General features: G+C 46.1%; 1 protein-coding gene across 1 annotated transcript; it reads right to left on the bottom strand.

Annotated features, from left to right (window-relative positions):
* Positions 1-947: 947 nt before the first annotated feature.
* Positions 948-2,454, bottom strand: LOC103639231 (uncharacterized). The gene has a single exon (XM_008662000.4). It carries the CDS (start codon positions 2,159-2,161, stop codon positions 1,133-1,135), a length of 1,029 nt encoding a protein of 342 aa, XP_008660222.1. The 5' UTR covers positions 2,162-2,454; the 3' UTR covers positions 948-1,132.
* Between the last annotated feature and the right edge of the window lie 24,542 nt (positions 2,455-26,996).

Raw genomic sequence — 26,996 nt, forward strand, 5'->3', positions numbered from 1 at the left:
GGACGGGGCTGGTCCGTGTGAAGCTTTACCTAGGTGATAAATAACCCTTCAACAGTGACGAAACGTTCAGTAAATCTCCTTTTATTAATCCGAGCAGGCCCTGATGCGGGCAAGGCAAAGCGGATGGCGAGGACGGGGCGGCCGCCCGGCAGAGGCCACCACCCGAGCCCGACACGGCACGTGCACACGCGAGGCCCCTCCGCTCATGTGCCGGTTCCCGCACCGGCGGCGGGTCGGCGCGGCGCGGTGCCATGCCGATGCTGCTGCATTGCACGCCATGCGAGCCCAGCGCAGCCAATCGGTTTCGGGTGTACTGGTATCGGCGTCCAATCCATCCTTCTGACGGCGTCGACGTGAAAGTAGATGCATGGCGTTGACGCCAGTGCATGATACGGATGATCTTCATGTCGACCGTCGATGGCCGTCGTGCCTGTGATTGTTGAGGGAGAGACACCAGGAAGAAGCGAAGGACTACGTGTGCCCTACGCCCCTACTGTACCGGATCCGAAAAGTGTGGGGGCGGCCGGCGGCGTGCAGGAGGTGCAAAGATGGTTGCAGGGCTCGTACGCCTCTCGAGCAGCAAAAATCTCTGCGCAACCGCGACCACGTCCAGCAAGCCGAGAGAGTTAGATCTCAGTACGACGTATAATACACCCTCCGTAGGAATACGCCACCCTTTTGGTTGTTGCTACGTGGACGCAAGTCCGAGTAAAAGCCTAAAAGGAGCCAGACGAACTGTAGTAGTACAAATCTGGTGCGGCGAAACTGCTTTCAAGATTCTGCTTCTGCAGCAGTACACGCTTTTATATACATGGGCGCACTACCAACCACGCACACAGAAAAGGCGCCAGCGACTGTTTTTTTTTTGCGCCATATTTATCGATTGCATATTTGCATTGCATGTCTGCATATCTCTATTCTATCAGCTGCTCTGCTTGACGTGATCATCGGCAAACTACAAACTCAAAACTGACACTGCTTGACGGGACTATGTACAGAACGCACACAAACAAAAATGTTCGCATACATGAACGTACGAAAAGGTGGCTAATCAAGTCGCCCAACAACTTTACTGAAGCTTCTTACAATTTTTTTTTACTTTTTGGTTGGGGAGCCTTTTGACGGCAACGTTTCACCGGGAGAATACAGGGTTGAGGGTTTTGGTGAACCCGTGGAGCGCGCCGTAGCCGCGGGAGCTGAAGCCCAGGCAGCCCAGGAGGCCCTGCCGGTAGGGAAGGAACGTGCGCCGCCGCATCCCCTCGGCCTGCGCACGGTTCGGCGCCGCGTAGAGCCTCTCGTGCGCCGCCGCCACCGTAGTGGAACGTCGCCGGCGGCCCCTGCGCTGCCCCCGCGGCCGGGCATCCTCGCCAGCGGCCTCGGTCGCCGGCGGTGAGCGAGAGGGGCGGAGCCTCGCGGCGAGCCTGTCCCTGGCTACCCAGGAAGGGGAGAACGGCCAGGAGGTTCGTTCGGGCTTGTTAGCGCCAGCGGCGGGCGCCCCGAGGGCGTCACGCGAGTGGGCGCTGCTGCCTGGCTCGCTCTTGCTGCGGTGGAGGAGCATGTCCCTGATGAACACCCACCGCCGGGACCCGCGCACCCACGACGTACCCGACGAGGAGGTGGACGAGGACGAGGACGAGCGGGACGAGGCGGTGACCGGCGGCGCAGCCTCCCCGGTCGCGTCGGGGGCGGGGCCGAGATCCGGCGCCGGGACGAGCGCATTCATCAGCTTGAGCCGCGGCGACGCGCTGCGGAGCGGAGACATGGACCGCGCGCGGCGGTGCACGGACGCGCTTCGGGGCGTGAGGTCGCGGCCGCGGGTCGGCGCGCGGCCGCAGTCCTCGTCGTCATCGCTCCCGGGGTCGAGATCCGGGAGCGGGGGCAGGGTGAGAGGCCGGATCTGGCCGTTGTGGAAGAGCTCGTCGGCGGAGATCATGGGCCCGCCAGGCCCGCCGAACTCGAACTCCGCGTCGCCCACGCACCCACGCCCACCGGTGCTGGGAGTCGCGGAGGCCGAGCACGAGGTCGAGAGGAGGAGGTGGTGGATGGGGCTGGCCGGCGCGCTGAAGAAGTAGCCTCCGCCGCCGATGGCGTGGGGACGTCCGGGACTGGACGGCGCGCTGGCGAACGGGGTGGAGCAGGAGCTGTCGATGTCATCGTCCATAGCCTGCGGGCAACTGCGGCTGCGCTTCCTCCGTGGGCTGTTCGTGCTCCTTGCCTCCTTGTGCCGGGTTGACGTGTGAAGTGGCGGTGGAGATAGGAGGGTTCCCTTAAATAAATGGAGAAGAATGGAATGGGGGCGGTGCAGCGGTGATAACGGACGAAGGTTGGACTTGGCCGTGGCGATGGGACGGCGAATCGGGGGTGGCCGGATCGGGGGCACGAGGAGGGGTCAGCCACTCTCAGACGGACGGGTTGGCCCTGTTTAATTATTTACTGCAGGAAGGACTTTAATGTCAACTCGGACGGTGTGCCTTGTTTCAGAGCTGATAAAGTTCTCTGCTCTTGACTCTCTCAACTAATATACTCTAAGTTTTATCTAAAAAATATTCTCTATACTTCCGCTCCAACAACGTATTTTAGTTTTGCTAAACCAGTTGTTTAAAGTATTAAATGTATAGAAATCTGTTTAGAGAGAATATATATAGGATCCAGCAACGTACTCTAAATTTAGAGGACCATTTAGAGGACGTTGGTGAAGTGGATAGATGACCGTTCGATTCTCTATATTTATGGTAGAGAAGCCTTTACAGACTCTATTGGAGAGACCATGTGGAGGATATTTATTCCCATGCCAGTTCCCACGGGAATAAATATGTGAAGGGGATCCTCGTCCCCATTTAAATTATAATTAGGATATATATCTTTTTTTAAAAAATGCAAAATCATTTTTACTTATACATATTGTTAGATGCAAGAAATTATTATGTGTACATCAAAATAAACATATTTGTATAATGATTGATCTCTGAGAGCACCTAGAGGGAGGTGAATAGGTGATCCTATAAAAACTTAAAACTTAATGCCATAAACTTGATTAAGTGTTAGAGTAATGAAGCCAAGTGGCTAGAAAGGAGTTCTTGCAACACACGATAACCGCAAAGATATCAACACAGAGAGGCACAGTGGTTTATCCCGTGGTTCAGCCAAGTTCAACACTTGCCTACTCCACGTTGTGGCGTCCCAACGGACGAGGGTTGCAATCAACCCCTCTCAAGTGATCCAAAGATCCACTTGAATACCACGGTGTTTCTTTTCCTTTTACTATATCTCGTTTGCGAGGAATCTCCACAACTTGGAGTCTCTCGTCCTTACAAAAGATGATCACAAGAGAACACGGAAGTAAGGATGGGATGAGCAACACACACAAGTCCACAGCAAATACACACACACGACCAAGACTTGAGCTCAAATGACTATCTCAAAGTTCTCACTAGAATGGAGCTTAAATCACTAAGAATGTCAAACGAGTGCGCAAAGACGAAGTGTGAATGATCAAGAATGCTCAAAGTGTGCTTAGTGTCTTCCTCCATGCGCCTAGGGGTCCCTTTTATAGCCCCAAGGCAGCTAGAAGCCGTTAAGAGCATTCTAGGAAGGCAAATCTTACCTTCTATCGACTGGCGCACCGGACAGTCCGGTGCACCACCAGACACTGTCCGGTGCGGATTTCTTTTCTGTTCTGGCGCAGCCGACCGTTGAAGGTTTGGAGCCGTTGGCGCACTGGACACTGTTCGGTGCACACCGGACAGTTCCCGAGAGCGGACTGTTCATCAGAGCCAGCCTGGCGCACCGGACACTGTCCGGTGCACCCAGACTGAGCAGTGTCTTGGCTGCTCAAGCCAAGTCTTTTCCAATTGTATTTTCTCTGATTCTAGCACTTAGACAAATATGTTAGTACACAAAAACCAATGTACTAAGTGAAAGGGAAATGTGCCCTTGGGCCATTTCTAAGTATTTTGGTGATTGAGTGCCAACACAAGTGCTTAAATGTGAATTTATGCTCATGGATGGACAAAGTGCAAATCAAGAGTAAAGGTATGTTTCTAAGCCTTAGTACATTGGTTTTGTGTACTAATATACTTGTCTAAGTGTTAGAAACAGAAAGAAGAAGAAAAGAGAAGAGATGGTTGTGTACAGCCAAGAGGCTGTTTCGGTCTGGGGCACCGGACTGTCCGGTGGTGCACCGGACAGTGTCCGGTGCGCCAGGCTGCCTCGAGCGAAGTGGCCGCTCTCGGGAATTCGCCGACGGCGTATGGCTATAATTCACCGGACTGTCCGGTGTGCACCGGACTGTCCGGTGAGCCAACGGTCAGCCGGGCCAACGGTCGGCCGCGCGATCTGCGCGTGACACGTGGCCGAGCCAACGGCTAGAAGGGGGCACCGGACTGTCCGGTGTGCACCGGACATGTCCGGTGCGCCAACGGCTCCCAGATCTGCAACGGTCGACTGCGCCGTTTAAGGAAAGAAATCGGGCACCGGACAGTGTCCGGTGTGCACCGGACTGTCCGGTGCGCCCGACGACAGAAGGCAAGGATGGCCTTCCAGATTTGTTCTCAACGGCTCCTAGCTGCCTTGGGGCTATAAAAGGGACCCCTAGGCGCATGGAGGAGAACACCAAACAACCTTAGAGCATTCTTGATCATCCACACTCAGTCTTTGCGCATCCGTTTGTCATTCCCAGTGATTCGAGCTCCGTTCTAGTGAGAACTTTGAGATAGTCTTTTGAGCTCGATTCTTGGCCGTGTGTGTGCGCATTTTGCTGTGGATTTGTGTGTGTTGCTTCCCTCCCTTACTCCGTATTTCATTGTGAATCTCAAGTGTAAGGGCGAGAGACTCCAAGTTGTGGAGATTCCTCGCAAACGGGATATTGAAAGGAAAAGCATAACACTGTGGTATTCAAGTTGATCATTGGATCACTTGAGAGGAGTTGAGTGCAACTCTCATCCGTTGGGACGCCACAACGTGGAGTAGGCAAGTTTTGTACTTGGCCGAACCACGGGATAAACCACTGTGTCTTCTCTGTGTTGATCTTTTGTGGTATTGTGTTTTGTTGAGACTCATCTCTAGCCACTTGGCATTAACTGTGCTAACGTTTAACCAAGTTTTGTGGCTTAAGTTTTTAAGTTTCACAGGATCACCTATTCACCCCCCCCCTCTAGGTGCTCTCAATTGGTATCGGAGCCATTCTCTTCAAGAAGGGACTAATCGCCCGAAGAGATGGATCCTAAGGGGATGGGAATCGTGATCAACGACAAGGAGAAGGAGTCCTTCGTCAACGAGCCAAGGGATGACAAGTCCAATGACTCAGGCTCGGGCCACATACGCAAAGACGGGAAGAAGAAGAAGACAAGGCGCATCAAGGAGATCGTCTACTACGACAATAGCGATGAGTCTACCTCTTCCCAAAAGGACGACGACAACGACTACAGGAAGACGGTCAATTCGAACTTTTCATTTGATTATTCTCGTATTCCACATAGTTCGAATTCGCATTTGCTTTCCATTCCTCTTGGCAAACCTCCACACTTCGATGGGGAAGACTACGGATTTTGGAGTCACAAAATGCGTAGTCACTTATTCTCTCTCCATCCAAGCATATGGGAAATTGTAGAGAATGGAATGAAATTTGATAGCTCGGATAGCCCTATGCTTATAAATGAACAAATCCATAGAAATGCACAAGCTACTACTGTTCTATTAGCATCTTTGTGCAGGGAAGAGTACAATAAGGTGAGCGGCCTGGACAACGCCAAGCAGATATGGGACACCCTCAAGATCTCTCACGAGGGGAACGACATCACCATGCTCACTAAAATGGAGTTGGTGGAGGGCGAGCTTGGACGATTCGCAATGATAAGGGGAGAAGAGCCAACCCAAACTTACAACAGGCTGAAGACCCTTATCAACAAAATAAGGAGCTACGGAAGCACGCGATGGACGGACCACGACGTCGTCCGCCTAATGCTAAGGTCCTTCACCGTTCTTGATCCTCATTTGGTGAACAATATTCGTGAAAATCCTAGGTACACCAAGATGTCGCCCGAAGAAGTTCTTGGAAAATTTGTAAGCGGGCGAATGATGATCAAGGAGGCAAGGTACGTGGACGACGCATTGAATGGTCCAATCCATGAGCCTCAACCCATTGCTCTCAAGGCAACAAGGAGCAAGGAGGCGCTACCAAGCAAGGTGGCGCAAGTTGAGGCGGCCGGGCTAAATAATGAGGAGATGGCCCTCATCATTAAGCGCTTCAAGACGGCGCTTAAAGGTCGCAAGGGACAACCAAGCAAGACCAAGACAAAGGAGAAGCGCTCATGCTTCAAATGCGGTAAGCTTGGTCATTTTATTGCTAACTGTCCCGATAATGAAAGTGACCAGGAACAAGGGAGCAAGAGGGAGAAGAAGAAGGCATACAAGAAGGCAAAGGGTGAGGCACATCTAGGCAAGGAGTGGGATTCGGATTACTCCTCCTCCGACTCCGACAATGAAGGACTCGCCGCCACTGCCTTCAACAAGTCATCCCTCTTCCCCAACGAGCGTCACACATGCCTTATGGCAAGGGAGAAGAAGGTATGTAATCAACACAATGTCACTTATGATTCTTCCAGTGATGATGATTCTAGTGATGATGAAATAGATTACTCTAGTTTGTTCAAAGGATTGGATAGAACTAAAATAGATAAAATTAATGAATTGATAGATGCCTTGAATGAAAAAGATAGACTCTTAGAAAAACAAGAGGACCTTTTGTATGAAGAGCATGACAAATTTGTAGAAGCACAAAAATCACTTGCATTAGAGATTAAGAGAAATGAAATGCTTTCTTGTGAGTTGTCTACATGTCATGATTCAATTGCTAGTTTAAAGAGCAAAAATGATGATTTAAATGCTAAGCTAGAAAAATCTAGTAAATTAACATCTTGTGTAGAACATGTTGTGATTTGCACTAGGTGTAAAGACTTTAATGTTGATGCTTGTAGTGAACACCTAGAGTGCATTTCTAAATTAAATGATGAAGTAGCTAGTCTTAATGCCAACTTAAGACTAGCAAGAGTGATTTGGATAAACTAAAATTTGCAAGGGATGCCTACACAATTGGTAGACACCCCTCAATTAAGGATGGGCTTGGCTTCAAGAGGGAAGTCAAGAACTTGACAAGCCATAAGGCTCCCATCTCCGCCAAGGAGAAAGGGAAGGCCCCTATGGCTACTAGTGTTAAAAAGAACCATGCCTTTTTGTATCATGATAGGAAAAATTCTAGAAATGCTTTTAGAAGATATGATGCTTTTGATTCACATGCTTATGATTCTTATGCTATGACTGCTTCTAGTTCTCATGTTGTGCATGATAGAAAAGTTGGTAGGAGGAATGTTGTTCATAATATGCCTAGGAGAAATGTTGTTAATATTCCTAGGAAAGTTAATGAGCCTTCTACAATATATCATGCTTTGAATGCTTCCTTTGCAATTTATAAAAAGGATAGAAAGGTAATTGCTAGAAAGTTAGGGGCAAAATGCAAGGGTGATAAAACTTGCATTTGGGTCCCTAAGGATATTTGCACTAACCTTGTAGGACCCAACAAGAGTTGGGTACCTAAGTCCCAAGCCTAAATTTGCCTTGCAGGTTTATGCATCCGGGGGTTCAAGCTGGATTATCGACAGCGGATGCACAAACCATATGACGGGGGAGAAGAAGATGTTCACCTCCTACGTCAAGAATAAGGATTCCCAAGATTCAATAATTTTCGGTGATGGGAATCAAGGCAAGGTAAAAGGGTTAGGTAAAATTGCCATTTCTAATGAGCACTCTATCTCTAATGTGTTTTTAGTTGAGTCTCTTGGTTATAATTTGCTATCTGTTAGTCAATTATGCAACATGGGGTATAACTGTCTGTTTACAAATGTAGATGTGTCTGTCTTTAGAAGAAGTGATGGTTCACTAGCTTTTAAGGGTGTATTAGACGGCAAACTTTATTTAGTTGATTTTGCAAAAGAAGAGGCCGGTCTAGATGCATGCTTAATAGCTAAGACTAGCATGGGCTGGCTGTGGCATCGCCGCTTAGCACATGTGGGGATGAAGAACCTTCACAAGCTTCTAAAGGGAGAACACGTGATAGGTTTGACTAACGTGCAATTCGAAAAAGATAGACCGTGTGCAGCTTGTCAAGCAGGTAAACAAGTGGGAGGAGCACATCACAGCAAGAATGTGATGACCACTTCAAGACCCCTGGAGCTGCTGCATATGGACCTCTTCGGACCCGTCGCCTATTTGAGTATAGGAGGAAGTAAGTATGGTCTAGTTATTGTTGATGACTTTTCCCGCTTCACTTGGGTATTCTTTTTGCAGGATAAGTCTGAAACCCAAGGGACCCTCAAGCGCTTCCTCAGGAGAGCTCAAAATGAGTTTGAGCTCAAGGTGAAGAAGATAAGGAGCGACAACGGGTCCGAGTTCAAGAACCTTCAAGTGGAGGAGTTCCTTGAGGAGGAAGGGATCAAGCATGAGTTCTCCGCTCCCTACACACCACAGCAAAATGGTGTGGTAGAGAGGAAGAACAGGACGCTAATCGACATGGCGAGGACTATGCTTGGAGAGTTCAAGACCCCCGAGCGTTTTTGGTCGGAAGCCGTGAACACGGCTTGCCACGCCATCAACAGGGTCTACCTTCATCGCCTCCTCAAGAAGACTTCATATGAGCTTCTAACCGGTAACAAACCCAATGTATCTTACTTTCGTGTATTTGGGAGCAAGTGCTACATTCTAGTGAAGAAGGGTAGAAATTCTAAGTTTGCTCCCAAAGCTGTAGAAGGGTTTTTATTAGGTTATGACTCAAATACAAAGGCGTATAGAGTCTTCAACAAATCATCGGGTTTGGTTGAAGTCTCTAGCGACGTTGTATTTGATGAGACTAATGGCTCTCCAAGAGAGCAAGTTGTTGATTGTGATGATGTAGATGAAGAAGATGTTCCAACGGCCGCTATACGAACCATGGCGATTGGAGAAGTGCGGCCACAGGAACACGATGAACGAGATCAAACATCTTCCTCAACTATGGTGCTACCCCCAACTCAAGACGATGAACAGGTTCATCAACAGGAGGCGTGTGATCAAGGGGGAGCACAAGATGATCAGGTGATGGAGGAAGATGCGCAACCGGCACCTCCAACCCAAGTTCGAGCGATGATTCAAAGGGATCATCCCGTCGACCAAATTCTGGGTGACATTAGCAAGGGAGTAACTACTCGATCTCGATTAGTTAATTTTTGTGAGCATTACTCCTTTGTCTCTTCTATTGAGCCTTTCAGGGTAGAGGAGGCCTTGCTAGATCCGGACTGGGTGTTGGCCATGCAGGAGGAGCTCAACAACTTCAAGAGAAATGAAGTTTGGACGCTGGTGCCTCGTCCGAAGCAAAATGTTGTGGGAACCAAGTGGGTGTTCCGCAACAAACAGGACGAACACGGGGTGGTGACGAGAAACAAGGCTCGACTTGTGGCAAAAGGTTATGCCCAAGTCGCAGGTTTGGATTTCGAGGAGACTTTTGCTCCTGTGGCTAGGCTAGAGTCTATTCGTATCCTGCTAGCATATGCCGCTCACCATTCTTTCAAGCTGTTCCAAATGGATGTGAAGAGCGCTTTCCTCAACGGGCCGATCAAGGAGGAGGTGTACGTGGAGCAACCCCCTGGCTTCGAGGATGAACGGTACCCCAACCACGTGTGTAAGCTCTCTAAGGCGCTCTATGGACTTAAGCAAGCCCCAAGAGCATGGTATGAATGCCTTAGAGACTTTCTAATTGCTAATGCTTTCAAGGTTGGGAAAGCCGATCCAACTCTTTTTACTAAGACATGTGATGGTGATTTGTTTGTGTGCCAAATTTATGTCGATGACATAATATTTGGTTCTACTAACCAAAAGTCTTGTGAAGAGTTTAGCAGGGTGATGACGCAGAAATTCGAGATGTCGATGATGGGCGAGTTGAACTACTTCCTTGGGTTCCAAGTGAAGCAACTCAAGGACGGCACCTTCATCTCCCAAACGAAGTACACGCAAGATCTGCTAAAGCGGTTTGGGATGAAGGACGCCAAGCCCGCAAAGACTCCGATGGGGACCGACGGACACACCGACCTCAACAAAGGAGGTAAGTCCGTTGATCAAAAAGCATACCGGTCAATGATAGGGTCGTTACTTTATTTATGTGCTAGTAGACCGGATATTATGCTTAGCGTATGCATGTGTGCTAGATTTCAATCCGATCCTAAGGAGTGTCACTTAGTGGCGGTGAAGCGAATTCTTAGATATTTGGTTGCTACTCCTTGCTTCGGGCTCTGGTATCCAAAGGGGTCTACCTTTGACTTGGTTGGATACTCAGATTCCGACTATGCTGGATGTAAGGTCGATAGGAAGAGTACATCGGGGACGTGCCAATTCTTAGGAAGGTCCCTGGTGTCATGGAACTCTAAGAAACAAACCTCCGTTGCCCTGTCCACCGCTGAGGCCGAGTACGTTGCCGCAGGACAGTGTTGCGCGCAACTACTTTGGATGAGGCAAACCCTCCGGGACTTTGGCTACAATCTGAGCAAAGTCCCACTCCTATGTGACAATGAGAGCGCTATTCGCATGGCGGAAAATCCTGTTGAGCACAGCCGCACAAAGCACATAGACATCCGGCATCACTTTTTGAGAGATCACCAGCAAAAGGGAGATATCGAAGTGTTTCATGTTAGCACCGAGAACCAGCTAGCCGATATCTTTACCAAGCCTCTAGATGAGAAGACCTTTTGCAGGTTACGTAGTGAGCTAAATGTCTTAGATTCACGGAACCTGGATTGATTTATAGCATACATGTGTTTATGCCTTGATCATGTTCCTTTTTTGCATTTTGTTGTTTATTGTGGTGCTCAAGTTGTACACACACTCCCTGGACCTCACAAGTCCGTTGCAAAGTGATGCACAGTTTTAGGGGGAGACGTGTTGCAACTTGACCCTTTGAGACTAACCATTTGTTTGAGTTTGATTGTTTTAGTCTCAAAGAAGGTTTGAAAGGGAAAGATGGACTTGGACCGTGAAAGACTTCCACTGCACTCCGATGAAAAGAGTAATTTCTCCAAGTTCATTTTTTAACTCTTATTGCCTATTTGCTCTTAATTGAAGATTTTGGTGAGGCAATGGGGTTAAAGGGCCAAGATTGATCCCGTTTTGGTGCTTGATGCCAAAGGGGGAGAAAATAAAGGCCAAAGTGATAAATGGATCAGCTACCACTTGAGAGATTTTGAAAACAGTAGAATAGAGCTTTTGGTTTGTCAAATCTCTTTTGTTGTCTCTCTTGTCAAAAGTTGGCTTCTTGTGGGGAGAAGTATTGATTATGGGAAATAGGGGGAGTTTTTGGAATCTTGAATCAATTTTCTTTGGAAAACCTCTCTTTATGTCTCTACAAGTGGATTTGACTTAGAGATAGGATTTTGAGTTTGATTTGCAAAAACAAACCAAGTGGTGGCAAAGGATGATCCATATATGCCAAATTGAATCAAAATGAATTTGAGTTTTTATTTGAAGTGATATTGCACTTGTTCTAGTTGCTTTATGTTGTGTTGGCATAAATCACCAAAAAGGGGGAGATTGAAAGGGAAATGTGCCCTTGGGCCATTTCTAAGTATTTTGGTGATTGAGTGCCAACACAAGTGCTTAAATGTGAATTTATGCTCATGGATGGACAAAGTGCAAATCAAGAGTAAAGGTATGTTTCTAAGCCTTAGTACATTGGTTTTGTGTACTAATATACTTGTCTAAGTGTTAGAAACAGAAAGAAGAAGAAAAGAGAAGAGATGGCTGTGTATAGCCAAGAGGCTGTTTCGGTCTGGGGCACCGGACTGTCCGGTGGTGCACCGGACAGTGTCCGGTGCGCCAGGCTGCCTCGAGCGAAGTGGCCGCTCTCGGGAATTCGCCGACGGCGTATGACTATAATTCACCGGACTGTCCGGTGTGCACCGGACTGTCCGGTGAGCCAACGGTCAGCCGGGCCAACGGTCGGCCGCGCGATCTGCGCGTGACACGTGGCCGAGCCAACGGCTAGAAGGGGGCACCGGACTGTCCGGTGTGCACCGGACATGTCCGGTGCGCCAACGGCTCCCAGATCTGCAACGGTCGACTGCGCCGTTTAAGGAAAGAAATCGGGCACCGGACAGTGTCCGGTGTGCACCGGACTGTCCGGTGCGCCCGACGACAGAAGGCAAGGATGGCCTTCCAGATTTGTTCTCAACGGCTCCTAGCTGCCTTGGGGCTATAAAAGGGACCCCTAGGCGCATGGAGGAGAACACCAAGCAACCTTAGAGCATTCTTGATCATCCACACTCAGTCTTTGCGCATCCGTTTGTCATTCCCAGTGATTCGAGCTCCGTTCTAGTGAGAACTTTGAGATAGTCTTTTGAGCTCGATTCTTGGCCGTGTGTGTGCGCATTTTGCTGTGGATTTGTGTGTGTTGCTTCCCTCCCTTACTCCGTATTTCATTGTGAATCTCAAGTGTAAGGGCGAGAGACTCCAAGTTGTGGAGATTCCTCGCAAACGGGATATTGAAAGGAAAAGCATAACACTGTGGTATTCAAGTTGATCATTGGATCACTTGAGAGGAGTTGAGTGCAACTCTCGTCCGTTGGGACGCCACAACGTGGAGTAGGCAAGTTTTGTACTTGGCCGAACCACGGGATAAACCACTGTGTCTTCTCTGTGTTGATCTTTTGTGGTATTGTGTTTTGTTGAGACTCATCTCTAGCCACTTGGCATTAACTGTGCTAACGTTTAACCAAGTTTTGTGGCTTAAGTTTTTAAGTTTCACAGGATCACCTATTCACCCCCCCCCTCTAGGTGCTCTCACTAAGTCTAGAATCATATCTTCGTATTGATTTGTCCTTTGTCCACCATTTGACATAGTTTATCACTTAACTATTTGTGTTGGCACTTAATCACCAAAATACTTAGAAATGGCCCAAGGGCACATTTCCCTTTCAATCTCCCCCTTTTTGGTGATTTATGTTAACACAACAAAAAGCAACTAAAAGAGGTGCAACATCAATGCAAATGAGAACACAAATTTGTTTTGATTCAAATTTGGCATATTTGGATCACTCTTTGCCACCACTTGGTTTGTTTTTGCAAATCAAACTCAATTTTTTATCTCTAAGTCAAATTCTTTTGTTGAGGCATAGAGAAAGGTATTCCAAGAGAAATTGATCACTGATTCAAAAACTCCCCCTATTTCCCATAATTAAACATTCTCCCCACAAGAGATCAACTTTTGACAAGAAGAGACATTAAGATGATTTTGCCAAAACAAAAACTCTAACTCTATTATTTTCAAAATTCACAAGTGGTAGCTGATCCATTTCTTGCTTTGGCCTTATTTTCTCCCCCTTTGGCATCAAGCACCAAAACGGGATCAATTTTGGATCTTAAACCCCATTGCCTCACCAAAATTGTCAATTAAGAGCAAAAGGCAATGAGAGACATAGAGATGAACTTGGAGTAAGTTACCCTCTTATCGGAGTGCAGTGGAAGTCTTGCATGGTCCAAGTTCACCTTTCCCTTTCAATCCATCTTTGAGACTAAATTAAGCAAGCTCAAACACATGGTTAGTCTCAAAGGGTCAAGTTGTAGCACAGCTCCCCTAAATATGTGCACCACTAGCAAATGGACTTTTGAGGTCCGGGGAGTGTTTGTACAACTTGAGCACCATAGATAAACAACAATATGCATAAAGAGAACATGATCAAAGCATAAGACACATGTATGTTACACAACAATCCAAGTTCCGTGAATCTAAGACATTTAGCTCACTACGCAGCCTGCAAAAGGTCTTCTCATCTAGAGGCTTGGTAAAGATATCGGCTAGCTGGTTCTCGGTGCTAACATAAAACACTTCGATATCTCCCTTTTGCTGGTGGTCTCTCAAAAAGTGATGCCGGATGTCTATGTGCTTTGTGCGACTGTGTTCGACAGGATTATCCGCCATGCGGATAGCACTCTCATTATCACATAGGAGTGGGACTTTGCTCAGATTGTAGCCAAAGTCCCGGAGGGTTTGCCTCATCCAAAGTAGTTGCGCGCAACACTGTCCTGTGGCAACATACTCGGCCTCAGCGGTGGATAGGGCAACAGAGGTTTGTTTCTTAGAACTCCACGACACCAGGGACCTTCCTAAGAATTGGCACGTCCCTGATGTACTCTTCCTATCAACCTTACATCCAGCATAATCGGAGTCTGAATATCCAATTAAGTCAAAGGTAGACCCCTTTGGATACCAGATCCCAAAGCAAGGCGTAGCAACTAAATATCTAAGAATTCGCTTCACGACCACTAGGTGACACTCCATTGGATCGGATTGAAATCTAGCACACATGCATACGCTAAGCATAATATCTGGTCTACTAGCACATAAATAATGTAAAGACCCTATCATAGACCGGTATGCCTTTTGATCAACGGACTTACCTCCTTTGTTGAGGTCGACATATCCGTTGGTTCCCATTGGAGTCTTTGCGGGCTTGGCGTCCTTCATCCCAAACCGCTTGATCAAGTCTTGTGTGTACTTCGTTTGGGAGATGAAGGTGCCGTCCTTGAGTTGCTTCACTTGGAACCCAAGGAAGTAGTTCAACTCGCCCATTATCGACATCTCAAATTTCTGCATCATCACCCTGCTAAACTCTTCACAAGACTTTTGGTTAGTAGAACCAAATATTATGTCATCGACATAGATTTGGCACATAAATAAGTCACCATCACATGTCTTAGTGAAAAGAGTTGGATCGGCTTTTCCAACCTTGAAAGCATTAGCAATTAAAAAATCTCTAAGGCATTCATACCATGGTCTTGGGGCTTGCTTAAGTCCATAGAGCGCCTTAGAGAGCTTACACACGTGGTCGGGATACCATTCATCCTCAAAGCCAGGGGGTTGCTCTACGTACACCTCCTCCTTGATTGGCCCATTGAGGAAAGCGCTCTTCACATCCATTTGGAACAACCTGAAAGAATGGTGAGCAGCATAGACTAACAATATGCGAATTGACTCTAGCCTAGCCACAGGAGCAAAAGTCTCCTCAAAGTCCAAACCTGCGACTTGGGCATAACCTTTTGCCACAAGTCGTGCCTTGTTCCTTGTCACCACCCCGTGCTCGTCCTGTTTGTTGCGGAACACCCACTTGGTTCCCACAACGTTTTGCTTGGGACGTGGCACCAGTGTCCAAACTTCATTTCTCTTGAAATTGTTGAGTTCCTCTTGCATGGCCAACACCCAGTCCGGATCTAGCAAGGCCTCTTCTACCCTGAAAGGCTCAATAGAAGAGACAAAAGAGTAATGCTCACAAAAATTAACTAATCTAGAGCGAGTAGTTACTCCCTTGCTAATATCACCCAATATCTGGTCAACAGGATGGTTCCGTTGAATCGTCGCTCGAACTTGGGTTGGAGGGACAAGTTGTGCTTCTTCCTCATTAACAATATCATCTTGTGCTCCCCCTTGATCACGCGCCTCTTCTTGATGAACCTGTTCATCGTCTTGAGTTGGGGGTTGCACCATTGTTGAGGAAGAAGGTTGATCTTGCTCCTTTTGTTCCTGTGGTCGCACATCTCCGATCGCCATGGTGCGTATTGCGGTCGTTGGAACATCATCATCATCTACATCATCAAGATCAACTTGCTCTCTTGGAGAGCCATTAGTCTCATCAAATACAACGTCGCTAGAGACTTCAACCAAACCCAATGATTTGTTGAAGACTCTATATGCCTTTGTATTTGAGTCATAACCTAACAAAAACCCTTCTACAGCTTTGGGAGCAAACTTAGAATTTCTACCTTTCTTCACTAGAATGTAGCATTTACTCCCAAATACACGAAAGTATGGAACATTGGGTTTGTTACCGGTTAGAAGCTCATACGAAGTCTTCTTGAGGAGGCGATGAAGGTAGACTCGGTTTATAGCGTGGCAAGCCGTGTTCACGGCTTCCGACCAAAACCGCTCGGGCGTCTTGAACTCTCCAAGCATCGTCCTCGCCATGTCAATGAGCGTCCTGTTCTTCCTCTCTACCACACCGTTTTGCTGTGGTGTGTAGGGAGCAGAGAACTCGTGCTTGATTCCTTCCTCCTCAAGGTACTCCTCCACTTGAAGATTCTTGAACTCGGACCCGTTGTCGCTCCTTATCTTTTTCACCTTGAGCTCAAACTCATTTTGAGCTCTCCTTAGGAAGCGCTTGAGGGTCCCTTGGGTTTCAGATTTATCCTGCAAAAAGAATACCCAAGTGAAGCGGAAAAATCATCAACTATAACAAGACCATACTTACTTCCTCCTATGCTTAGGTAGGCGACGGGTCCGAAGAGGTCCATATGAAGTAACTCCAAGGGTCTTGACGTGGTCATCACATTTTTGATATGATGAGAGCTTCCCACCTGTTTACCTGCTTGACAAGCTGCACAAGGTCTATCTTTTTCGAAATTTACATTTGTTAGACCTAACACATGTTCTCCCTTTAGAAGCTTGTGAAGGTTCTTCATCCCCACATGTGCTAAACGGTGATGCCACAACCAGCCCATGCTAGTCTTAGCAATTAAGCATGCATCTAGACCGGCCTCCTCTTTTGCAAAATCAACTAAATAGAGTTTGTCGTCTAGTACACCCTTAAAAGCTAATGAACCATCACTCCTTCTAAAGACAGACACATCTACATTTGTGAATAAGCAATTATATCCCACATTACAAAGTTGACTAACAGACAACAAGTTATATCCGAGCGATTCTACTAAAAACACATTAGAAATGGAATGCTCGGATGAAATTGCTATTTTTCTAGTCCTTTAACCTTGCCTTGGTTCCCATCATCGAATATGATTGAATCTTGGGAATCCTTGTTTTTGACGTAGGAGGTGAACATCTTCTTCTCCCCCGTCATGTGGTTTGTGCATCCGCTGTCGATAATCCAGCTTGAGCCCCCGGATGCATAAACCTGCAAGGCAATTTAGGCTTGGGTCTTAGGTACCCAACTCTTGTTGGGTCCTACCAGGTTAGTAACAATGGTCTTAGGGACCCAAATGCAAGTTTTATCTCCCTTGCATTTTGCCCCTAATTTCCTAGCAATCACCTTCTTATCCTTTCTACAAATTGAAAAGGAAGCATTGCAAGCGTGATAAATTGTAGAAGGTTCATTAATTTTCCTAGGAACATGAGCAATATTTCTCCTAGGTATATGATGAATGACATTTTTCCTAGGCATATCTCTACCATGCACATAGGAAGAACTTGAAGCAAACATGGCATTTGAATCATAAGCATTAGAACTCCTATCATGATGAACATTTCTAGAATATCTCCTATCATGGTACATGAAATGTTGGGCCCATGCTTCGTTGCGCCGAAGGTCTTGCGTGAAGAAGCAGCTTCGGCTGAAATCATCCCCAGGAAATGGCCGAAGGTTCCTTTTTATAGAGCTTCGGCGTTGCGAACCGACATAAAGATAGAATGACCTTTTTATCCATAGAGGTCTAACATAATGTTGTAAACTTTTGTAAAGGGCATAATTGTAATTCGTCACAGGCTGCGTCCTGTGTCTATAAATAGATGAACAGTACCCCCGTACTGTTCACGTTGACTTGGCATTTGCTTTTGCGTCACGCTCGTACTTTTCACCTTTTCTCAGGACCGAAGGTACATTTGTAATTTGAATTCATTTCTGTTTTCCCATGTTAATAAAATAGAAATGATTCTATGATGATGCTTATATTATATTTCATGCTTTATGTGAGTCCTTCGTCATTGCTTGTTATGTTTACGAAGGTATGTCTCTCATGACCTTCGTCTGAGACTCATTATTTCCCGAAGGGACATAATGCTTCGAAGGACGAAGGACTTTAATACTTAACACTTTTTATGTTGCCTTGTTCTTAACTCTTAGCATTTGAGAACAAGTCCCCAACATTGGCGCCCACCTCCGGTGAACTCACTTCCACTTTTCTGAGCTGATGGCTTCGTTCAACAATCAAGCTGGAGTTGCTTCGGACCCGAAGCTGGTGCTCCCGATCACAGGTGGCTCGTCCTCAGAGCCAGCTAACAAGAAGCAGAAGAAGGAAGCGCAGAGAAGAGTACAGCATGTTGGGGTGCAAGGTCCCTTCATCAAATCAAGATGGTCTCACATTCCTATTACCTTCTCTCAAGAGGACCTTCAGCTCAAAGATTACCCACACAATGATGCCATGGTTATCTCTTGTGTTATCAAAGGATTTCTGGTTCACAATGTCTTGGTCGATACAGGCAGTGCAGCTGACATCATATTTGCTAAAGCTTTCAGACAGATGCAAGAGCCAGAAGATAAGATTCATGATGCTACACATCCTCTTTGTGGCTTCGGAGGAAGACAGATTGTAGCACTGGGCAAGATCACCATGTCAGTAACCTTCGGATTCATCAACAACACTAGAACTGAGCAAGTTGTGTTTGACATTGTTGACATGGAATATCCTTACAATGCAATTATTGGTCGTGGCACTCTTAATGCCTTCGAAGCAATCCTTCATCCTGCCTATCTTTGCATGAAGATACCTTCGGACCAAGGGCCTATTGCTATCCATGGAAGCCAGGAAGCTGCTAGAAGGGCCGAAGGAAGCTGGACTGACTCCAAGGCAATCCATAATATAGATGGAACTGAAGCTTGTGAACACTACAAATTCAGAAGGGAGAAGGCAGCTTCAGCAGATCAGCCGAAGCCCATGCTATTGTGTGAGGACATAGCAGAGCAGAAGGTGCTGTTGGGCTCGCAATTATCTGAAGACCAGGAGAAAACCTTGATAAGGTTTTTATTCAACAACAAAGATGTTTTTGCATGGTCGGCTAATGATCTCTGTGGAGTAAATCGGGATGTTATTGAACATTCGCTCAATGTTGACTCATCCTTCAGACCCCGAAAGCAGAGGCTTCGGAAAATGTCTGATGACAAGGCCGAAGGGGCTCGCAATGAAGTAAAAAGACTCCTCAGTGCAGGAGTTATCAGAGAAGTGAAGTATCCAGAGTGGCTAGCTAACACTGTTATGGTGAAGAAGGCCAATGGCAAGTGGAGAATGTGTATCGATTTCACAGATCTCAACAAGGCTTGTCCGAAGGACGAATTCCCGTTGCCAAGGATAGACTCTCTAGTCGATGCAGCAGCTTCTTCAGAGCTCATGAGTCTCTTGGACTGTTACTCAGGATACCATCAAATCTGGATGAAAAAGGAAGATGAGCCGAAAACTAGCTTCATAACTCCAAGTGGCACGTATTGCTATCTTCGGATGCCTGAGGGGCTCAAAAACGCTGGAGGAAGTTTCAGCAGAATGACTGCGAAGGTTCTTCAGTCTCAAATAGGCAGAAATGTGTTGACCTATGTTGATGACATTATCGTCAAAAGCACGAAGCAGGAAAATCATATTGTTGATCTGCAGGAGACCTTCGCCAGCTTCAGACAAGCTGGTTTGAAGCTAAATCCAGAGAAATGTGTCTTCGGAGTAAAGAAGGGTAAATTTCTTGGATGCTTGGTTTCAACGAAGGGAATCGAAGCTAATCCAAATAAAATCGAAGCTATACTTCGAATGGAGCCACCAACTACAAGAAAAGGGGCCCAAAGATTGACAGGAAGGCTGGCATCTCTCAACAGATTTATATCCAGATCAGCAGAAAGAAACTTACCATTTTTCGAGGTACTGAAGTCAGCCGAAGTCTTTCAATGGGGCCCAAGTCAACAAAAAGCCTTCGAAGAGTTGAAGCAATACTTGATAGATCTCACAACATTAACTCCGCCAACGCCAGGGGCTCCTCTGTTGTTATATGTGGCAGCTTCGCACTCAGCAGTAAGTGCGGCGCTTGTCCAGGAGAAGCTTTATGGCCAGCTTAAGAAGCAAGTTCCAGTGTATTTTGTATCTGAGGTCCTTAGTGTCTCAAAGAAAAATTATACAGAGCTGGAGAAGGTATTATATGCCGTTTTAATGGCATCCAGGAAGCTTCGGCATTATTTTCAGGCATACAATATCATTGTTCCTTCTTCGCAGCCGTTGAAGGATATAATGAGAAATAGAGAAGCTACTGGACGGATTGGGAAATGGGCTGCAGAGCTCAACGAATTTTACATTGATTATGTGCATAGATCTTCGATCCAGTCTCAAGCATTGGCAGATTTCATTGCCGACTGGACGCCAGGGGCTCAGGATGAAGAAGCAAATAAAGATGCCGAAGTATGGACAGTGTTTTGTGATGGCTCTTGGGGAATCTTCGGAGCAGGTGCAGCTGCTGTGTTGGTTTCACCATCCAACGTCAAAACTTGTTATGCAGCAAGACTTGATTTCAGCTGCACGAATAATATTGCTGAGTACGAAGCCCTGCTTTTGGGCCTTCGGAAATTAAAGGCAATGGGAATCAGAAGGGCAATTCTTAAAACTGATTCCCAGGTGGTTTCGGGTCATGTTGACAAAAGTTGCAAGGCTAAAGATCCGAAGCTTGAAAAATATCTAGACACGGTCCGAAGGATCGAAGCATCCTTCGAAGGATTCTCTGTCAAGAATATTCCTCGAGGACAAAATGAGCATGCTGATTTGCTAGCTAAGTCTGCGGCACAGGGGCTGCCGTTACCTTCGGATGTGTTCTTCGAAACAATAAAGGCACCTTCAGTGGAGCTCCTTGAAAGAGCAGTCCTCAACATATCTCCTGTTTACAGCGAAGATTGGAGAACTGAAATAATCTCTTACCTCCAGGGTAAGTCCCTTTCAGATGACGAAGCTTACAATAAAAGAATAGAGGCAAGAGCTCGTCCGTATGTCATGATAGAAGGGGAATTATACAAACATGGAGTTTGTGCTCCGCTACTCAAGTGCTTATCTAGAGCCGAAGGTATAGAGTTGATGAAAGAGATACATGCAGGCCTGTGTGGATCCCACATCGGATCCAGGCCATTACTTGGGAAAGTCTTCCGCCAAGGGTTTTATTGGCCGAAGGCAGCTTCGGATGCGGCGGAGTTAGTGCAAAAGTGCGAAGGTTGTCAGAAATGTGCAAGAGATCAAAAACAACCTTCGTCTTTGACACAGCTGATACAACCCATCTGGCCATTGCAAAGGTGGGGTCTTGACTTGTTGGGTCCATTACCACCGGCTCAAGGGAATCTAAAATATGTTATAGTGGCTGTGGAGTATTTTTCCAAGTGGATTGAGGCGAAGCCATTGGCCACAATAACTTCGGCCACTGTCCAAAAGTTTTTCTGGCAGAATATTGTCTGTCGCTTCGGGGTACCGAAGGCAATCACTGTAGATAATGGAACGCAGTTTGACTCCGAAGCTTTCAGAAATTTCTGTGATCAAATTGGAACGAAGATCCATTTTGCATCAGTCAGGCATCCGGAGTCAAATGGGCTCGTTGAAAGGGCCAACGGCATTATAATGACAGGAATAATGAAGTTAATCTTCAATCAACCCAGGGGAAAGTGGCCAGATCAGTTAATCAAAGTGGTGTGGAGCCACAATACAACAACATCAAGGTCTACAGGCTTTACCCCATTCAAATTATTATTCGGTGACGAAGCAATAACTCCGGAGGAAGCAAAAGCTGGATCAGTAAGAGTAGTAGCTTCGGCAGAATCAGGTCCCGAAGATGCTTGCCTTGTGGAAAAGGATGCTTTAGAAGGGATCAGGCTTCAGGCCGTGGAGAATATCAATAAATATCAGGTTGAAACAGTTAAATGGCGAGATAGAAAAGTCCGGCTAAAAAATATTGAGCCGGGACACTTGGTGCTTCGGAGAGTGGCTAACCCAGATACAGTGGGTAAGCTACAGTTGAAATGGGAAGGACCATTCTTAGTAGTATCTTCGTCAAGGCCTGGATCATACAGATTGAAGGACATGGATGGCAACAAAATTCCAAGGTCTTGGAATGCGGATGAGCTTCGGCGATACTATGTATAACATGATGTAATTTTTAATGTTTTTTCTTTTCTTTTTCATGGCACCCTTTTCCTTTCCGAAGGGGGAGAAAGGTTTTTAATGGGGCCATCATGTGTAATTTCCTTTTTTAGTCTTATAAGAGCAAAATCCCCCAAAAAATGTAAATGTAACAGCTGAGAACGCACCATCGAGTGCAGAAACTGAAAAAGAAAAAAGAGAAGAAGCTCCAAAGACGTTCCTAAGGGAATGCAGAGCTTATACCGCCTAAGTAAAAGGCGAAGAAACTCCAAAGACGTTCCCAAGGGAATGCAGAGTTTATACCGTCTAAGTAAAAGACGAAGAAGCTCCAAAGACGTTCCTAAGGGAATGCAGAGCTTATACCGCCTAAGTAAAAGGCGAAGAAACTCCAAAGACGTTCCTAAGGGAATGCAGAGTTTATACCGCCTAAGTAAAAGGCGAAGAAACTCCAAAGACGTTCCTAAGGGAATGCAGAGTTTATACCGTCTAAGTAAAAGACGAGGAAGCTCCAAAGTCGTTCCTAAGGGAATGCAGAGCTGATGTGTGGTTGATTCCAAGGAAATAATGGTTGAGTGTGGCTTCGATTATACGCTTTGGACATTCATTCGCACATTACATCATAGCATTTGCATTCATAAGCATTCATTCATAGCATTTGTGCTTCTAAGTGGTTGCTTCGACAAGAGGAAGAAGTGGCCTTTTATGTTTCGTCATGTACAAAAAAGAAAAAGCTTCGGCAAGAAGAAGAAGCGGCCTTTTATGTTTCGTCATGTACAAAAAAGAAAAAGCTTCGGCAAGAAGAAGAAGCGGCCTTTTATGTTTCGTCATGTACAAAAAAGAAAAAGCTTCGGCAAGAGGAAGAAGCGGTCTTTTATGTTTCGTCATGTACAAAAAAGAGAAGCTTTGGCAAAAAGAAGAAATGGTCTTTTATGCTTCGTTGTGTCCGAAAAGAAGGGAAGGTGTTTTTTCGCCTTCGGCTCAAAATACTGATTTCGTCCACATCAAAGCGTCTCAATAAAAGGGTAAGAATATATTACAAGGTATGAACAAAGTTCCTTGAGAATAGATTAATTATATTTACAAAAAGTTGTTACAAATTCTCCTGAGTTTTTTCTAGTTTACTCCTAATAACCTTCGTCAGGTTTCTGCTTCGGCGGCATTTCCTTTAAGTATCACCTTCAGCTTCGTCATCCTACATGAATCAAGGTATCCCGAGTAAAAATCAAGTGTGAAGGAGGAGGTAAGTACAAAGTATGATTTCTTACTGGTTCAAGATGACTTCGAGCTTCGTCCCCAGCCTTCTCTCGCCCGCCTTTTGTCCATATCATTTTTATGAATCTATTTGAGATGCTCCGGGCGAGGTCAGGAATGTCGTCGAGAATAGATGGAGACAGGGCGAAGTTGGGCCTGTTGACAATCTTTCCATGCTCGCAGCCAGCCTTCAGGAATGCTGCAGCAGTACCCCGAGAAGCTACCCAGCCACAGAAGTCACCGTGCCCAGCTATAACTTCGTCAAGTTCTTCAATTTCAGCTTCGATATGATCGAAGGCTTTTGGTAAATCTTCATCTGAAGGGGTAAATTTCCCGCTGCTGGCCCCAACTGAGTAAAAGATCTTCTTTAGTTGTTGGATACAATTGTTGCTAAAATTCAAACATTTGTCTTGAAGGCTTGTTAATGATTTCTTCAAATTTGAGTTGGCTTGGACTTCGGCTTCAAGTTTCGAATCAAGTTCTAGCTTCTCTTGTTCAAATTGTTTTGATTGGCAGAGAAGCTTCGAATTCAATTCTGCTACTTTGGCTTTAGTCTCTGCCAGCAAGCCTTCGGTTGATTGAAGTTCGAAGTCTTTCTTTTCAATAATAGCTGATTGTTCTTTTATCTTGCTCTCTAAATTTTCAATTATAGCTTCGTGCTTCTTATCTTCTAGATCTTGCTGCATCCTCAAAGCTTTGCTTAGAAGCATGCTCTGCAAATAAACAACCTTCGTTAAAGAATATTGCCATTATTAAAAAACAATAGAAGTTAGAGAGGAGGATGTTTACCTTGAAATTTGAATAAAATAAGCTGCCGACGATATGTTGTCGTCGGTAGCGGCTGATGTCTGTCTCTAGTTTCGGGAAACCGATACTCTTTGATAGAGTACCGATGACCTTAGCCCCAGCTGAGTCCCGGATGCAGCCCAGTTTTTCATCATCAATGCCTCCAAATAGAAGGGCTCCTGGCTTGTATCCGCAAGATTTGGCGTATTCCTTAAGCTCTTCTTTTTCGGCCTTCGACAGTTTTTGCCCGACTAAATTTTGAAATGAATAGGCTTCGTCGTCCGAAGTGTCTTCGGCTATTTCTTTCCCTTTCCCAGGCACTGTGGCCATGGTTTCTTCAGCAGTGGTGGCAGCTTCTTCTGCAGCCATGTCTGTTAAAATTTTGTTGATGTCTTCATTAGTGGATTCTAAGTTTACATCTTCGGCTGTAGCGGCTTCGGTAGCCGCGACCTCCGAAGGTGCGACTTCGACATTTTCTGTGCCCACAACAGCTGGTGTTTTCTGGATTGACGCCCTTGGTGGCGTCTTGTCAATAACTTCTGTTACGGCAATAATTCTTTGCCTTTTTGCTTTGGCTATCTTCGTTTTTTCCGGCTCCGCCACCTTTTGAAAAAGCTTCGTCAGTCGAGGCCCTAATGGACTTAGCTTCGTGGGCATGGGTTCAGTCATTACCTTTAGAATTTCCTCCACGTCGCTAGAAGAAGGTGGTGTGGGGGTCCCCTCTTCTTCGGATAATTTTCGCTTTGGAGTTGATATTTTTCTCTTGACGATTTTCTTCTTTGGTGGTTGTTCTTCATCCTTGTTTAAAGCTTCGGCCGCTCTTTTTCTTCTCTCGCCCTCAGCACCTTTCTTCAGCTGCGCATAATCAGGATATTCGAAACCCAGTGCATCAAGCACTCGGTTCAGCCTTCGCTTCGGACGGGTGCCGAAGGCTGCTGTCATCAGTTGATCTTCCTTTTTCGAATAATTCCCAAGAATTTCATTACACATCACCTCAACTGTATCCAGCCACTCTTGGCAGGGCTTCTTAAAATATTTCTTGAATTTGAAGTGGTAAGGAAGCCGGACAAGATCCCCTTCCTTCTTCTCCCCCTTTAATTTTGGCATTTCCCATTTTTTCAAAGTAGGGAAGACTCTGAATGCTAAGAATTCTTGAACTAGATCCCTGGTACCAATATGCTCTGCAACGATTCTGAATTCATCCATCGCCCGTTGAGTTTGACCCTCTGGTGTCATGTTGCAGTGGGGTCGGGTCTCTCCGAAAGTTAGCTCGAGTGGACTTTGCACGAGCTTCTCCTTGTCCTCATCAACCTTGACATAGAACCATTCTGATTTCCAGCCTGCCGGCCATTTGCTTCGGTAGCTGATTACAGGAAACTTTGCGGTTTTCCGGTAGGCAAAATTGTAGCAACCGAAGTTTTCATGAAGCCCATCTTTTCTGGCCTTTGTTTGATAATGCAATTCATGAACTCGACAGAAACTGTCAGCAAAAGGCTCCACTGCTTGGCTTCGGAGGGCCCAAATATAAACGCTAAGCCTAACGATAGCGTTAGGAGTTAACTGATGAAGGTAGATGCCAAACCTCTTCAGTATCTCCGCAACAATCTCGTGAACAGGGAATCTTAGCCCAGCCTTTAAAAAGCTTTTGAAAATGACAACCTCGTCTTTCTCTGGCTTCGGGGTGGTCTCTTCTCCCCCGAAGCGAAGTAGCTTCTTCTGATCTTCACTGAAAAAACCTGCTTTCACCATCTTGGCGAGATCAACCTTTGAAACAGTCGATTTTCCGAAGTCTAGGTGGCTGGGTTTGCTGGGCATGGCAATACGGTAGTCATCTTCGGAGTCGGTTTCTTCAATGTTACCTTCTCCTTCGACAGCTGTCGGGTTTGCTTCGGCAGCAGGCATTCCTTCCGCAGTCACCAGTCCGGAGCGCTGCATCGCTTCGGAGATGGGCACAGTCTCCGAAGCTTCAGTTTCATCCCTCTCACGCTCAACCCTAGCTGTAGAGCGAACTCTGGCCATTTAATTATGAACTTGTGAAACTTTGATACTTTTTTCTCCGAAGCAGGCTTCAAGATGGAGCTTCATTCAAATCTGACAAACAAGCTTCGGTGATGGTTAAAAATTTTGGCAGCAAAACAGTGCAAATAGCAGTAAATGCTGTGGTAACTTCACACCTACTCGTCTGTTTATATAGTGCTGCAGGTAAGAAGGCGAAGCGGCAGGGTTTTTACACCAGGCGGGCAGTAACTTGTACTCGCTGCGCAGTGGACCGCAAAGACCAAACAGTGACTCTGCAAGGTGGGACCGACACGATCTCGGGAAATGAATCGTTTCTCGACAACGAGCTCAGGGAAGGTGTTTTTTGGACCTTCGGCTTCCCGAAGCTTGAGAGGATTTTTCACGGTTCAAGCTCGTTACGAAAAACGATCTAGCGCCGCGAAAGGGGCTACTGTTGGGCCCATGCTTCGTTGCGCCGAAGGTCTTGCGTGAAGAAGCAGCTTCGGCTGAAATCATCCCCAGGAAATGGCCGAAGGTTCCTTTTTATAGAGCTTCGGCGTTGCGAACCGACATAAAGATAGAATGACCTTTTTATCCATAGAGGTCTAACATAATGTTGTAAACTTTTGTAAAGGGCATAATTGTAATTCGTCACAGGCTGCGTCCTGTGTCTATAAATAGATGAACAGTACCCCCGTACTGTTCACGCTGACTTGGCATTTGCTTTTGCGTCACGCTCGTACTTTTCACCTTTTCTCAGGACCGAAGGTACATTTGTAATTTGAATTCATTTCTGTTTTCCCATGTTAATAAAATAGAAATGATTCTATGATGATGCTTATATTATATTTCATGCTTTATGTGAGTCCTTCGTCATTGCTTGTTATGTTTACGAAGGTATGTCTCTCATGACCTTCGTCTGAGACTCATTATTTCCTGAAGGGACATAATGCTTCGAAGGACGAAGGACTTTAATACTTAACACTTTTTATGTTGCCTTGTTCTTAACTCTTAGCATTTGAGAA

Source organism: Zea mays, chromosome 9, assembly GCF_902167145.1.
Source record: "Zea mays cultivar B73 chromosome 9, Zm-B73-REFERENCE-NAM-5.0, whole genome shotgun sequence".
Lineage (NCBI taxonomy): Eukaryota > Viridiplantae > Streptophyta > Magnoliopsida > Poales > Poaceae > Zea > Zea mays.